Source organism: Taeniopygia guttata, chromosome 5, assembly GCF_048771995.1.
Source record: "Taeniopygia guttata chromosome 5, bTaeGut7.mat, whole genome shotgun sequence".
Classification (NCBI taxonomy): domain Eukaryota; kingdom Metazoa; phylum Chordata; class Aves; order Passeriformes; family Estrildidae; genus Taeniopygia; species Taeniopygia guttata.
Window position 1 is genome coordinate 62,860,303 of NC_133030.1, and position 14,944 is coordinate 62,875,246.

The 14,944-nt window shown below is 54.6% G+C and overlaps 1 protein-coding gene across 8 annotated transcripts in view; it reads left to right on the forward strand.

Moving 5' to 3' along the window:
• Positions 1 to 1,182: 1,182 nt before the first annotated feature.
• The window catches only part of NIN (ninein), a 62,856-nt gene continuing 49,094 nt past the window's right edge, over positions 1,183 to 14,944 (forward strand). For 6 of the 8 annotated variants that reach the window (XM_030275284.4, XM_072930601.1, XM_072930598.1 and 3 more), the window contains exons 1-2: positions 1,321 to 1,451; positions 6,598 to 6,801. In XM_030275284.4, the coding sequence (XP_030131144.4) occupies positions 6,619 to 6,801 (183 nt within the window). In that variant the 5' untranslated portion in view covers positions 1,321 to 1,451; positions 6,598 to 6,618. Of the gene's footprint in view, positions 1,301 to 1,320; positions 1,452 to 4,377; positions 4,523 to 6,597; positions 6,802 to 14,944 lie in introns of those variants that run through there. The other 2 variants (XM_072930595.1, XM_072930596.1) reach the window with 2 other exon arrangements.

The following is a 14,944-nucleotide window of genomic DNA, read 5'->3' on the forward strand; positions in this document are numbered from 1 at the left end:
CAGCACGGCAGTTGTCCTGTCACGGTGACACACACAGAGTTGGGATGTTGTCCCCCAGGCCCAGGGATGGCAGGGAGCCGGGGTGTCATGTCCCCAGGGCAGGGGACAGTGAGGTGTTGCTGTGACCTTTCAGGCGTGGGACAGCCCAGGTGATGTGCCATTGTTTTTTTGGGACAATGAGGAGCTGCAGGGCCGTGTCCCATGTGGTGCAGGACAGCGTGGAGCCGGGGTGATGCCACCCTGGGGGACAGGACAGCAAGGACACAGTGGTGTCCATTTGGCTTGTGGGAGGATGAGAACCAGGGTGATGTCACCGTGGGGGACAGGATGCTGGGGAGCTGGGGTGATGCCACCCTGGGGTGCAGGACAGAGGGCAGTTGGGTGATGCCACCCATGGAGCCGGGGTGACGCTGCTCTGGAGTGCAGGGAGCCAGGGTGATGTCCCCGTGGGGTGCAGAATGATGGGAACTCAGGTGATGTCACCCTGGGGGATGGGACATCTGAGAGCTGGGCTGATGCCACCTTGGGGAGCGCAATGACAGGAACTGTGATGATGCCATTTGGGGGGATGGGACATTAAAGAGCCACTCTGAGGCGTGGGACATTGGGGACCGTGGTAGTGCCACCCTAAGGAGCAGGACAGTGGAGAGCTGATGCCACCCGGGGGTGCAGAACAACGGGGAGATGGGATGATGTCCCCTGGGGTGCAGGGTGATGGGAACCGAGGTGATGCCACCCGGGGGTGCAGAATAGCAGGGAGATGGGATGATGTCCCTTGAGGTGCAGGGTGATGGGAACGGAGGTGATGCCACCCGGGGGTGCAGAACAGCGGGGAGATGGGATGATGTCCCCTGGGGTGCAGGGTGATGGGAACCGAGGTGATGCCACCCAGGGGTGCAGAACAGCAGGGAGATGGGATGATGTCCCTTGGGGTGCAGGGCGATGGGAACCGAGGTGATGCCACCCGGGACCGAGGGTTATACTACCCTGAGGTGCAGCACAACGGGAAGCTGAGGTGACATCCCCCTGGGGGACACGACAGCGACAAGCCGGGGTGCAGAACAGCGGGGACACGCCGGTAACGCGGCGGTGCGGGACACCCCAGCGGACACCCCATTACCGGGGGGCGTTCCGGGGCGGTTCCACACGCACAAAGGCCGCCGGTCCCCCCGCCCCGGGGCCGTCCCGAAGCACCGGGGCCGCCCCCGAGCCTCGGCCCAATAAACGCGGCCGCATTTGAACGCGGCGCCTCCCCCGGGCCCGCAACGCTCCGAGAGCTCCGCCAGCCCCGCGGGCACCGGTGAGCGGGGACGGGAACGGGAAGGGGAAGGGACATCGCCATCACCGAGCCCCGGTGCGGGCAGCGCTGCCGCCCCGCTCGGTCCCTCCTCCGCGGGCGGTGCCGGGGCCCAGCCCGCCCCTTCCCGGCCCTTCCCGGCGGGGCCGGCGAGGTGGGTGCCTGGGGGAGAAGGGGGTCCGGAGGGTGGGGAGATAACGGGGGATGCTGGAGGGATGGGATGCTGGAAGTGGGGGGTGATGGGGATGGGGACTCATGGGCACGCGGTGTCTGTGAGTGGGTGCCACCCCAAGGTCCCCTCACAGGTGCTGGGTGCCCTCCTGCCAAGGGTCCCCCATCCCGGCGTGCGTCCCCTGGAACGCTGGGAGTGGGTTCTGGACCTCTCTGGCCGGGCTGAGCCCTGGAAGCAGCCGGCTGTGGCTGCAGGAATGAATAACAGCAGTTGTTTTGTCATCGGCAAAGCTCTCGTTGTCACCAGGGTGGCAGACAGCATCTGCTGTCTGGTCACCAACCGCGGGCCCGTCTCCCTTGGAGCATCCCTGTAGGGATGGAGGCGAGAAAAGCCAAAATCCGCAGACTGGGAGCATCATTGCTGGGATTTTACTGGGTGTAAATTTGGGTGTTTCCAGCTCATCTTCCTCGTGTGCTCCCCAAACGGAGCTGGGGAAGGCTCGGGGCGCGTTGTGGCCGTGATTCAGCAGAGCCCGGTTTTACCGGAGCCGGGAATCGCCGAATCCCGCATTTCCCGGCGTGCGGGGCATCGCTGCATCCATTACCGGCTCGCTTTGTTTACCTCTGAAATAATCAACTTTGCGCCTCCACTTTGGGCTTATCGCACCCCGATTTACTGCGGAGCCACTCCAGCCCGATGTGCAAAATCAAACCAGATGGGCGCTTTGTTTTTCCTTACCGAGGGAAGGCTGGGAGTGAAAAGCCCCATTACAATGCAAATACCGGCTTGGCGTGAATATTCAAACCGCTGCGCTGCTTTTGAAGCTCTTTACATAAATTTATGGTGCTTTTATTACGCCGTCGCTGCTTTGCTAATCTGGAGTGGAGCTTGGTTAACAGGATCGCTGCTTTCTGCCAACTTTTGGGGGTCTGGGGGTGTTTTTGGGGTGCACGGGGAGAGGTGGCATTGAGGTGAAAAAGGGAAATTATGACTGTGGTCAATGGGGAGGAGGATCAGCCAGCTGTAAGGCTGACTCTGGTGGTGACCCTGGAAGAGCTGGGTGTGCTCTCAAGTGATTTACTGACATTAAGGTGCTTATTGTCCTTTTGGGTTTTGTTTTTCCCTTTGGTTTCTCGGTGTGACCCTTTGTGGGGCTGCTGCTCCAAGAGGGGATGGAGTGTTGCTGAGCTGGAAATTGCCCTGACTCGGTGTGGGGATTTTGGGGTGGACACAGGGACAGGGCACGGAGCTCTCCTCTCTGGTGACCAGTGACAGGACCCAGGGAATGTCTGGAGCTGTGTCAGGTTTAGGTTGGATTTCAGGAAAGGTTTCTCCCCCAGAGGTGCTGGCACTGCCCGGGCTCCCCAGGAATGGATGGTGACATTCCCGAGGCTGCCAGAGCTCCAGGAGCATTTGGACACCACTCCTAGGGATGCTCAGGGTGGGATTGTTGGGGTGTCTGTGCAGGGCCAGGAGCTGCACTGGCTGATCCCTGTGGGTCCCTTCCAGCTCAGGGAATTCTGTGATTCAGCAGGGCTGCTGTGATGGATGAGATGGTTCATTAGGGAAGGAGATAATGAGTGTGAGACAACCTCAGCTCTGGCTTTCCCAGCACAGTCTGGGTTTGGTGGTTGCTGGGCATCTCGTACAACTCCCAGCATTAAAACCTGGAGTCCTGGTGGGTTTTTTGCCAGCTGTGTTCACATCACCCAGGTTGTCACAGGTGCAGTGGGAAGGGAAAGTTGCTTTAAAGTTGTTTTAAAGTTGCTTTAAAATGCCCAAGTGTGGCCGTGCTCTCCAGCACAGGGGGGACACTCAGAGCAGTGACACCCCATGGAGTAGGTGCTTGTGTTCTCGAGTTGGCCACAGGATGCTGCCTCCCTGGGTAATTACTGCTAATTACCAGGCCCTCATTTGAGTCGAGGCAATCAAGAGGAGCTGTAAAAAAAGTTTTCCTCGCTGTCCCTGTGGAGGGCAGGTTGGGATAAGGGCAAGGTACCCATAGCTCTGATTAGTGATGCAGCCCATGGGGGCATTCAGGCAGAGCATCCCCAAAATCTCCCTCTTGTGCAACAACAAATGTGATTTGTGTTGTCCTAGTGGAAGGTGTCCCTGCCTGTGCCTGGGTTGGCATGAAGTGGCCTTAAAATCCCTTCCAACTGAAGTAACTCTGGGATTCTGTAATTCATACTGTTTAAAAAAATCACCACGCTCCCCCCAAAAAAAGTAATTGTGCTAATTGTGGTGGTTTTCTTTGCTGATGCCATTGATTGACCAATCTGTGCCTTCATTAGCGCCAGGTTAAAGTTGATATCGATTCCAGGCACTTAAATATGCAAAGTGGTAATCACTGTTTAAGCCTGTATTGTTTGAGTTAAATTTAGCTGAGAATTTAGTCCTATCAGGCCCTTACATTGTGTGCCGTGAAGGTTATCTGGCTCTCAGGAGGGGGTGGATTTAAAAGCAGGAAAGAAATGCCGGTGAAAACTTCCTCTTCTCATCATCCCGGAGCGCTTTGCTTCCCCGGGCTGGTAATAAGGAGAACAGAAATAAGGAATAATGTGGTGCTTGAAACAACACAGAAGGGCAGCAATAAATCTGAATAAAAGTGATGTCCTGTGCAGTGACCATCCCCTCTCCTTCTGCTGGGGGACTGGGGAGCCCCTGCTCAGCTGCTGCCTGCCCCTATTATCCTGGCTGCATCTCAGCTGCTGGCCCATCTGGAGCAGAGATGAAAGGCTGCCTTTAATTCGTGCTTTGTGTGCCTCTGGTGGGTCCCCATCCCCGTCAGGGCTGCTGGAGGTGGCTCTGATGCTGCTGACCTCATTCCTTTGAGTGCTGGCTGATGCCAGGCGGCCTGGCCAGCTCCTCAGGTAGGAGAGAGGAGGCTTGGGTGGCTTTTTCCCCCTGCTGCTGAATAATTCAGGCAGGAGGAGGCATCTTGGGTCACCTTGCGCAGCAGCAGCGTGCCGGAGCCGCCTGCCTAAGATGGAGGTTGTGCAGGATTGCGGGATCGCCGGGCTGCCAGCGGCTCCCCGCGCCTCTGACTGCAGGTGGGCACCAGCCTTGGCATCCCTGCTCCCTCCTGGGCAAATCCTTCCCCACCTGTGTCCCTCTGAGCTCTCTGGCTGTGGGATGTGCAAGGCTGGCCAAAAACTCACCTGGGATGTCAGGCAGGTGTGGCCCACGCAGCTGATGCTCTCCTCCTTTAGGGGATTGGGGTTTTCTTGCTGGTTTTGTGGGGTCCCCAGTGCTGGGTTTGCCCACAGTGAGTTTTTGGGCTCTGTGCTGTTGTGGCATTGAGAGGGATGCTCGGGGATATACTGGGAGGTGGCACTTAGCTCTCTGCACTAACTGGGAGAACTGGTTCTGGCAGTGTGGCAGTAGGGGCAGCTGCTGGAGACATCTCTGGGGGGGCAGGAGGTGGCTGACCCTGAAGATAAGAGGTTCAGAAATGCTTGGGAAGCTCTGTGGGTTGGAGTCATCTCTGCTGGAGGCTGGGCTGTGAGTTTTGGGGCCGCTGGAATGTGCAGGCAGGGCTCCCTGACACCAGGATCCAGCCACCCTGGAGCCCTGTGGGTGCAGCTGGGAAATGGGGTTGCTGCTGTGGGAATGGGAACAAGTTTGTTGCCTTCCTCCTGCTCGCAGGCACCGGAGTTTTTGGGTGCTGCCTCCTCCTCTGTGCCCCAGGTGGAATGTGTCTGTGCCTCCCTCCTCCCCACAGCGCTTGGGTGCAGTGAGAAATCAGCTCAAGAGGGATTTGGGGGGCAAAATAGGACAGGGAGGGTGTGAGGCTCAAGTGGAGGGGTTGTGTCCATCCCTGGAGTGACCACAGCCATCCCTGCCCGTGGCAGTGCAGGAGGAAGGACGGCCTGGCCGGGCTGTCTGTCACCAGATGTGGCATCCAGAGGATGCTCTGCCCTGGCATCTGCTCCTGCAGCCAGGGAAATCAAGGACACGGCTGCTGCAGTGCCTGCCCTGGAGATTTCCTGCCTGGGCTGTGCAATTGGAGCAGCTCTGGCGTGTCCAGGGGTGCTGCTGGTGGCACAGGGAGCCACAAGAACCGAGGAGCAGAGGGGGAGGTTTGGGGTAGGACCCCGTGTTTTGGGAAATGTGGCTGACACAGCCTGCAGCAGTCACAAAAACACAATTCCCATGGCTGGCCAAGCATCCTGGGATGCCCAGTTGGGTCCTTGGGACACCAGGTCCCTGCAGTGCTCATTGTCACCCAGGCAGGGTGGCAGTGCCTGTTGTGCCCCCAGGGTGGTGGCACTGGGTGACAAAGCCAGGCTGAACAAACAGCTCCAGCCAAATCCTTCATTTCAGACAGGAAATTTCCCTCTCCCCCCCTGCCAGAGCAGCTCCTGGGGCTGTGATCCTCTGTTAGCAATGGATGAGGGGGGTGGAAACTTGACTTGGAGGGGAGGATGAAGACTTGAGGCAAACTGTGTGCCTGGTGCAGGTCACCAGGTATATTTTGGCTGTCCCCACGCTGCTCTGGGTTTGCTGCCTGTCAAACCCTTCCCTGTCTTCAGCCAGGGCTTGACCTGACACACCTGAGGGGGAGCAGCACAGGGAGCTCTGGGCAGCTGGGCTTGATCTTGGGAGGTTTTTTCCCAACCTAAAGCATTCCATGATCCCAGCTGTGTTGCAGGGGGGGTTTGTTGTGCTCATGGAGGGGGTGGCTGCCCTGGAGGGTTTGGGCTGGGGGTCTCCTGCCCTCCCCTCCTCGGGCAGAGCCCCACACTTCACTCCCTGCAGCTGCTGAGCTCTTGTTGGGTTGTTTATCTTCTCACCTGCAACACCTGGGGCTCACTGGAGCTCAGGGGAACAATTTTCCCCTGCAGCACCTCAGCTGCTGCAGCTGAGCCATGACAGGAGGCAGCGTGAGGTGACACGCAGGGACAGGGATGTGCCACCTGGGCTGTCCCCTCCTGAGGGTTTGGCTCTGCAGGCTCTTTCTGCTCTGTGACTTCTTCCCCCAGTGGGATGGGAGAGGCTGGAGCAGTGGTGGAGCATTAATGTAAATATTACCCTGAACAGTCTGGTGGGCAGCTGCTGTGACAGCCCTTGGGGTTTTTTTGCTGTCCCATGCCACCATGGTGACCTGGCCCATCTCTTCCTGCAGGTGAGCGTGGCAGGCTATGGGATGGATGAAGCTGAGCAGGACCAGTATGAAGCTCGCCTCAAGGAGCTCTTTGACAGCTTTGACAGCACGGGCACGGGGTCCCTGGGGCAGGAGGAGCTCACTGACCTCTGCCACATGCTGCACCTGGAGGAGGTGGCCCCGGCACTGCAGCAGACCCTCCTGCAAGGAAACCTCCTAGGCAGGGTAAGGAGCTGGGGGGATGGAGGGGGCAGCAGCTGCATGCATGGAATGCTCTTGGGAACAGGCTGATGTCTGTGGTTTGGGTGTATCCAACATTTCTGGTGCCACAGGACTGGGGTGGGCACAGGGCACCTTCCAAGAGCAGGGTTGGTGATAACAGAGGAGAGAACTGCTCTGTCTGCCCTGCCTGGAGGTGCTCTGAGACTCAGGAACTGTCGGAATCTGTGGGTATTGATGATTCCCAGATTGTAAAAGTCTCTGTCTGTCAGCCCCACTGCCAAAGCAGAAGCCATAATTGGTCTGTGCTGTTTCAAGGTTGTTTATTCTGTTTATCTCTAACATGTTCTGCTGCCCTGCCGCAGCTCTGTCCTGCAGGGCAGCGTGTGGGGCTCTGCCCTCAGTGGGATGGTACAAACATTAAATACCACAAACTACCTGTGCTGGATTTACAATAACGTGCCAATATCTGTCACCTATGTTGGACAGTGTGTCCCCAGCCTGAACCAACAGAAAAATGCCAACACCACAGTGAAACATGGAGGGCATGAAGAAGGAGGAAAAGGACAAGACACACCCAATTTCCTCCATCTTGTCCCCTTTGGACCCCTAATCTAGAAACCTAAAATTTTACTTTTGCACCCGTGTCACACTTAATTATTACTCTTATCAAACACTCAGAGCTTGTAATTCATCCTGTGAGATTGAAAACTCTTTTCCATGGACAGAGATCACAGCCAGTGTCTCTGGGGGCTCTGTCCAGGGGGGTTCCTGACCCCTGCCAGGGTCCCAGACCTGCCAGGGCAGCCAGAGGGAAGCCCTGGATTCCCACAAGGAACCAGCACTTCAGGCTGAGCCTTGTGCACTGGTGTGCTTGCCCAGTGTCTGAGGCCAGAGCAGGTGCCAGGTCCTGGCTGTCCCTGTGCTGGCGTTGGGCTCACGCTGTGCCCGTGCCCCCAGCACCAGCTCCTGCTGCTGCTGGCCTGGGTCACCTCCCCAGACCAGCTCACCAGGTGCTTAGACAAACTCTGAGCCACTTTGTCCCATCCCAAGACATAAATCCAGGGCTTGAGCCTGTGATTACGCTGGCTTAAGCTGTAGTTAGACTGGCAGAGCCATGTGCAGTGTTTCTCTAAGGTAGGGAATATTGTCCCACACTGTCTGAGCCACCTCTGTCCACATTGCCTGGTGTTGGTGGCTTCCCAAAGCCATTTTTCAGTGTGGTTTTACCTTTCTGGAGTTAAATCCCAGGCACTGAGCAGAAGCTGCTTGCCCTTGAGGGGATCTCCACGTTCAGCTGGATGTCCTTGTGTTCTGCATTACGTCTTTCCCGGCACACCATGCTCGGAGTGCATTAGATCCTTCCCTGGAAATCACCCTGAAATCCCATCACTGCTCATTAAAATCAGAAAAATGGAACAGGGCAGCCAGGGCTTTCAACTGTCAGGCAGCCATCCCAACTCCAATTTCCAAACTGCAGTTTTCACAAACAAAATAACTCCTTTAGCGATCAAAGGAATTTTTCCTTTTCCCTCCTCTTCCTCACCTGCCCTGGGGCCGTAGCTCTTCTGCTGACACTGAGTGCAGGGATGGATCTGGGATGGATCCAGGTGGAGGTTGTTGACCTTTAGAGCTGCAGTGTGGCATTTTCTGGGGCACCAGAGACTTTCTGTACTGCTCCGTTGTCTTGAGTACCTGGCACTTGGATGCTGTTATCAAAGAATCCCAGAATGGTTTGGGTTGGAAAAACCTTAAGGATGATCTTGTTCCAGCCCCCTGCCATGGGCTGGGACACCTTCCACTATCCCAGGTTGCTCCAAGCTCTGTCCAACCTGGCCTTGGGCACTTCAGGGGTCCAGGAGCAGCCACAGCTTCTCTGGGCACCTGTGCCAGGGCCTCACCACCTTCCCAGCCAAAAATTCCTTCCCAATATTGAATTTAAATCTATTTTCCTTCAGCTTAGAGCCAATTCCCTTTGTCTTATCACCTGGCTTTGCCACTTGTGGGATGGTGGTGTAGAGAGGAAGGGCAGGTGTGGCTGTCACAGCTGGTCAGGGCACCAAAACCCCCTGTGAAAACATCCTGAGTGCCAGGTCACACTCACCCCATGCCAGCCCCGAGCTCCACCCCATTTTATTCCCTTCCCCCTTTGTCTCTGGGGATGGTTCTCCCTTCCAACCTGCCACAGAGCCTCAGGACAATCTCTGTCCCCTGCCTCTGCTCCCTGCCCCTTAGCAGCAGCAATGGCCCACGAGGCAGATTTAAATTTAATGGCTCTCCTTGGGGTTTCCTAGGATCTGATGGGGGGAATATCAGCAGGCACGGAGCTGCCTGAGCACAGACTTGTTGCACCTGCCCCTCCTGCTGCAGATGGCCCCAGCCTTTGTCTGCCTGCACTTCCAGGGGCTGGGATTTATGGCAGGGCACCGGGGAGGGGGGCAGCGGGGGAAGGTTTTGTCTGCTCAGGGGCACCTCTGTGGGGCCACGTGCTTGTCTTTGTGCTGGGGGCTCTGCTCCAGGGATGAATGGATGCTCTGGGATCGTAAAACTGGGGGATGGTTTGGGTTGGAACCTTAAAGATCGCCTCCTTCCAGCCCCATGCCCTGGGTAAGGAGTGGGAGCTGAGCTGGTATCCAGAGAGGGGCTGGAGGTGCTGCCTGCCCTGTGATGGTTTGGGGATTAATGGGGTGTGGTGAGGGGTGTAAATCCCACAAGCAAGACTCGTGGCAGAGCCAAACCCCTGTGGAAGTGTTTTCCTCACACACTGTGTGCAGAGGGGATGCTCGCAGCAGTTCTGGGATTGCTCAGGAAGGCTCTTTGCCCTCACCCTTGATGGCAGGAGTGAGGAGTGAGCGTGTGGCTGTGCCTGGCTGCCCTCTCTGTGCCCTTTAATCAGACCAGAGGTGTCTTGGGGACAGTGCTCGTGGGTGATGTGCAGGGATGGGGACGAGCCCTGGAAGTCATTCCCATCCCTGGAAGTGTCCAAGGCCAGGTTGGCCAGGGCTTGGAGCACCCTGGGATAGTGGAGGCATGAGATGAGCTTTAAGGTCCTTTCCAACCCAAATCCTCTTGGCATTCTGTGAAGTTGGGCACCTCCGGGCCCTGTGCAGGGCCTGTCCTTGGAGCCGCCCTTGGGCAGGGATGGGGAGCTCAGGTTTCACCTGCAGCGCTGCATTCACAGCCTGCAGCAAGGACACCCAGGCTGGGTTTCACTCCCAGCTCCCTCCAGTGCCACGGCTCATGCAAAATATCCTCCCCTGTGCCCACAGGGATCCCACTCCCCTGGCTGCACTGGGGCTGTGTCGGAATCTGAGGTATTGATGATTCCCAGATTGTAAAAGTCTCTGTCTTTCTGCCAAAGCAGAAGCCATAATTAATCTGTGCTGTTTCAAGGCTGTTTATTCTGTTTATCTCTAACATGTTCTGCTGCCCTGCCGCAGCTCTGTCCTGCAGGGCAGCGTGTGGGGCTCTGCCCTCAGTGGGATGGTACAAACATTAAATACCACAAACTACCTGTGCTGGATTTACAATAACGTGCCAATATCTGTCACCTACGTTGGACAGTGTGTCCCCAGCCTGAACCAACAGAAAAATGCCAACACCACAGTGAAACATGGAGGGCATGAAGAAGGAGGAAAAGGACAAGGCACACCCAATTTCCTCCATCTTGTCCCCTTTGGGCCCCTAATGTAGAATCCTAAAATTTTACTTTTGCACCCGTGCCACACTTAATTATTACTTATATCAAACACTCAGAGCTTGTAATTCATCCTGTAGAGTTGAAAACTCGCCAGGGTCCCAGACCTGCCAGGGCAGCCAGAGGGAAGCCCTGGATTCCCACAGGGGTGGAGGCCTGTGTGGGAACCCCGGCCTGGTTCAGGGGCTCCGTGTGGTGGAAAAGTCTCTCCTCCAACTTTGAGCTTCCAAAGAAAGGCTCAGCAGTCTCTGTTGTTGGTCTCAAGGCAGTTTATTGCAAGTTATCTAAAAGATTTTCTTCTGGGGCTGCTGTGGTTTGCTCACAGCTCAGGCAGAGGCACACACACACCCTGACATCCTCTCTGACTCCCGACTGCTTCTTCTCTCCCCCTCTGCCCAGGGCTGCTGCTGTCTGTTATATGGTACATTACGTGTTACATGGGTACAGTTTTTCCCCAATGCCCATTACCTATATTAAATGGTGCTTTTCTATCTTTTATATGGTACATTACGTGTTACATGGGTACAGTTTTTCCCCAATGCCCATTACCTATATTAAATGGTGCTTTTCTACTCTAAACCAATCTGTGAGTGCCAACATCACCAAGAACATGGAGGTGAGGAAGGAGAAAGAGGGAGGACAGGGCAGGCCCAAATCCCTTCATCTTAAAACCTCTGACCCCCATGTACAAAACCAAAACCCCCCTGTACAATACTAAAACATTTTCCCTCTACTTTGTAACTACTTCTACTATAATATCTAAACTTTTGTGACTGCTTGTTCTTCCTGCAAGGTTGGTAAATCATCCCATGGCTCAAACCCAAAATCACAGCTGTTTCCAGCTGCCTGCCAGGGTCTCAAATGCTTCTGACCAGGGCCTGGAACCTCCAAAAATGTCTGAGGGACGTTTTGAGTTCCAACATCCTGGGGGCAAGGCTGCAGGATTGCCTTGTTGGGACCTGAGGGAACGGCTGGAGCTGGGCCAGGGGAGGTTTGGGTGGGAATCAGGGACAGGATCTTCCTCCAGAGGTGCTGGGCATTCCCCAGGGAATGGATGGTGACATTCCCAAGGCTGCCAGAGCTGCAGGAGCCTTTGGACAACATGCCCAGGGTGGGATTGTTGGGGGCTCAGGAGCTGTATTGGCTCATCCCTGTGGTGCTGATCTGGCTGTGGGGTTTGCAGGGCACTCAGGATGCTCCTAGCTCCATCCAGCCTCACCTTGGACACTTCCAGGGATCCAGGGGCAGCCACAGCTGCTCTGGGCACCCTGTGCCAGGGCCTGCCCACCCTCACAGCCAGGAATGTGTGTGCTGCCCCTGATCCTGGGTGGGCATGACAGCACATTGTACATCACCTTCTCAATCCCCATTTCCTTCTGGCTGGTTGGGATCAGCCCCAAATTGCTGAGAGACCCCCGTGAGCAGATAGACAGATGAGCAATACCAAACCAGAACTGTAGAATCAGAGTGGTTTGGGTTGGAAGGGACCTTAAAGCCCATTTTGTTCTACCCCTGCCCTGGGCAGGGACACCTTCAGGGATGGGGCACCTGTGCCAGGGCTCCCCAGCCTTGCAGGAGGATTTTTGCAGCGTTTGTGGCTTTGCTGTCCCGTGGCTGCCTTGCCTGGCTTGTGCTCCAGCCCAGCTCTAATTTTATCAGTGCTGTTTCTCTACCTCTGCAAACTCTCTCTACCTGCAGACACGCCACATCCAAGGTCAGAGGTGCACCACAGACTGGTTTTGCTGGTTAGCTGGTGTCAGGAAAACCCCTGGCCCACCTTGAGGAAAAATCTCCCCATTTTGCCAGCTGGGACTCCACCTCCAGCGTGAGGAGGGCACTGGGGAGGCCCCTGTGGCTGTCCCTGTGCTGCTGATTTGCATTTGAAATCCTGCTGTGCAGCACAGGAGGATGGTCACATCCTGCTCCACAGCCTGATCTTCCACAGGCTCCTGTGGATGTCGTGGTCATGGTAAAATCACAATATGACCATGGGGCCAGTGGTCACATTGTGATTTTATCAGACCCCAGTGTCTAATTAGGCACCAGCTCTGGAGTGGGTTTTACTGAGCCCACGCTTTGCCAAGGGCTGTAGGGAGCAGGGAGGGCTCAGCCTATTTTATTTTTCTCTTTTTCCCCCTTTTCTGGTGATTTGTCAGCCACACCATAGTGAGGGTCTGAGCAGCAGCACCTCACCCTGCTCTTGGTGGGAGGAGTGGGTAGCAGGACCTCCCCATCTCTGTTCAGGGGGATATTTGGCATTTTTGGGGATAAACAGCACACAGGGCTGTCTCATAGGTGTGGCAAGCACATTTCTCTCTCCCTCTCAAGATTTTTCATAGAGGTGCACAGAGAGAAATGAAAGAGAAAACAATTTCTATTGCTGCTCCTTGTTTTCCCATGTGGAATGTGTTTGGAGAATTGTTTCCCTGGGGTGATTGCTTGGTTGGATTCTGGTGAGGATTGTTTGAGCCTGATGGCCAATCCAACCCACCTGGGGCTGGATTTGCCAGAGAGGGTCATGAGTTGTGTGGGAGTTAGAGATAGTCAGAGAAAGTAGTATGTAGTTTTAGTATTCTCCTTTTATATAGTATATTAATGTGTTTTAACATAGCTATAATAAAAAAAAAAATCATTCAGCCTTCTGAATTGAGTCAAACATCATCATTTCTTCCCATTAAGTTCACCAACATTTACAATAATGGGCATCTGCTCCAGTGAGAGGTTTGATTTTGGCCCCTCCTTGGAGCTCCTCCTGTGCCTCTGAAAGCACAAGGGGCTTGAGCAGCTCTAAGGTTGGACTTGATGACCTTGGAGGCCTTTTCCAACCTTAATATTCTCTAACCCTTCCTCCTCAGTGCTGGCTGGGAGTGAGAAGCTGTTCAGCTCAGCAGTGAATTTTCTGTGTTCAGGAACCATGGATGGCTGCTTCTGTCCTTGTGCAGCTGAGCAAAGGCTCAGCTCCTCCTCCTCATCAGTGCAGGCAGGAGTTATGGGGCTCCTTGTGCAGAGCAGGTGATGTCAGTGGTGCTGCACACCTGCCCAGGTGCTTTGGCTTTATTTAATTCCATGTGGTTGCATGAGGGATGCGAAGTGGATCTTGTTTTCTTCTGAGGTGCCAGCCCCAGCACCCATCCATTGATTCCTGAGAGCATCCCATGGGGAGGAACCTGTAATTTGAACACCCTCATCTTTTATTCATCCTCATTTAGTCTAAATGTCAAGTTTTTTTTTTCTTTTAATCGGAGAAATTCTCCTCTCTCTGTAAACTGGCCTTTTTGAAGTACACCAGTGTCTGGAAATGGATGGCAGCAATTAGTATTCAGATGAAGGAATTCCTGATGAGCTTCTGTGCTGAACATATTTTTTAATTGTGTTTAAAAAAAACACGTTTAAAAGTGTTTAAAGCCTCAGGGGTGATTGGCACCCCCTGAGCTGTGGCATGAGGTGCTCCCCTGTACCTCCATGGCTCACCTGTGTCCCTCCCTACCAGGGAGCTTGCTGGTATTTTTCTGAGCTTATTTGACCCCCCAAAAACAGGCTGGAGACCTTCAGGCCTGAACTTTGCTGCTTGTGCCTCCTCCAGCAGCATGAAAATCCCTCTGACTGCAGCTCTGCCTTCACCCTCTGCCAGCCAGAGCAGCCTTGCTGGGTTTTTTTAAATACAAAATCTTTTTGTTCCGTGCTAAAAATTCTCCCCAAGATTTATTTAGCCAAGAGAAATGGTTGCAGCCAGCTCTGCCTGGCTACTGACCCATGTCAAATAGCTTCTCCAGCTGTCCCTGGGTCTGTGTCCCAAGGCTGGAATTGCTGACATTCCCCAGCAGGCTGGGGAGGATGCTGCAGCCTCCCTGGCTGTGGCTGGCTGGGGGGCAGGAGGCTTTCCAGGAAGGCACAGATGGGAAAAAAATAAATAAAAAAAAGGAGGAAAAAAAACCCCTCAGTGGAAGGATCATCTCTGTTTTTCCCAGCTTGACTCCAGGCTTGGTATTCCTAGCTCAGCCCTCCCAGAAATACAGGAGCTGCCCAGGAAAGGGAGGGATTTTTGTGCCATCCACGTTGGGAAGGGGTTTTTGAAACTGAATTAGGGCAGTGGAGCATTTCCACAAGGGAGTGTTCATTCATCCCTGAGCAGGAATGGTCTCCTTGGAGAAGCCACCAACCCTGGCCAGGTCACCTCCAGGGATGGAGATGCTCCCTGCTCCCTTTTGTTGGAATTTGTGGGTATTGGTGATTTTGAGATTGTAGAAAGTTTTTGTTTTTTTGCTTTGTTGCTAAAGAAGAAGCTATAATTTGTTTGTGTTGTTTTTAAGGTTGTTTATTTTTATTTATTTATAACATGTTCTGCTGCCCTGCCGTAGGTTTGTTTTGCAGGGCAGCGTGCGGGGCTCTGTTCTTTAGTGGGATGGTATAAACATTATATATTAGAAACTATGTGTACTATATTTATAATAA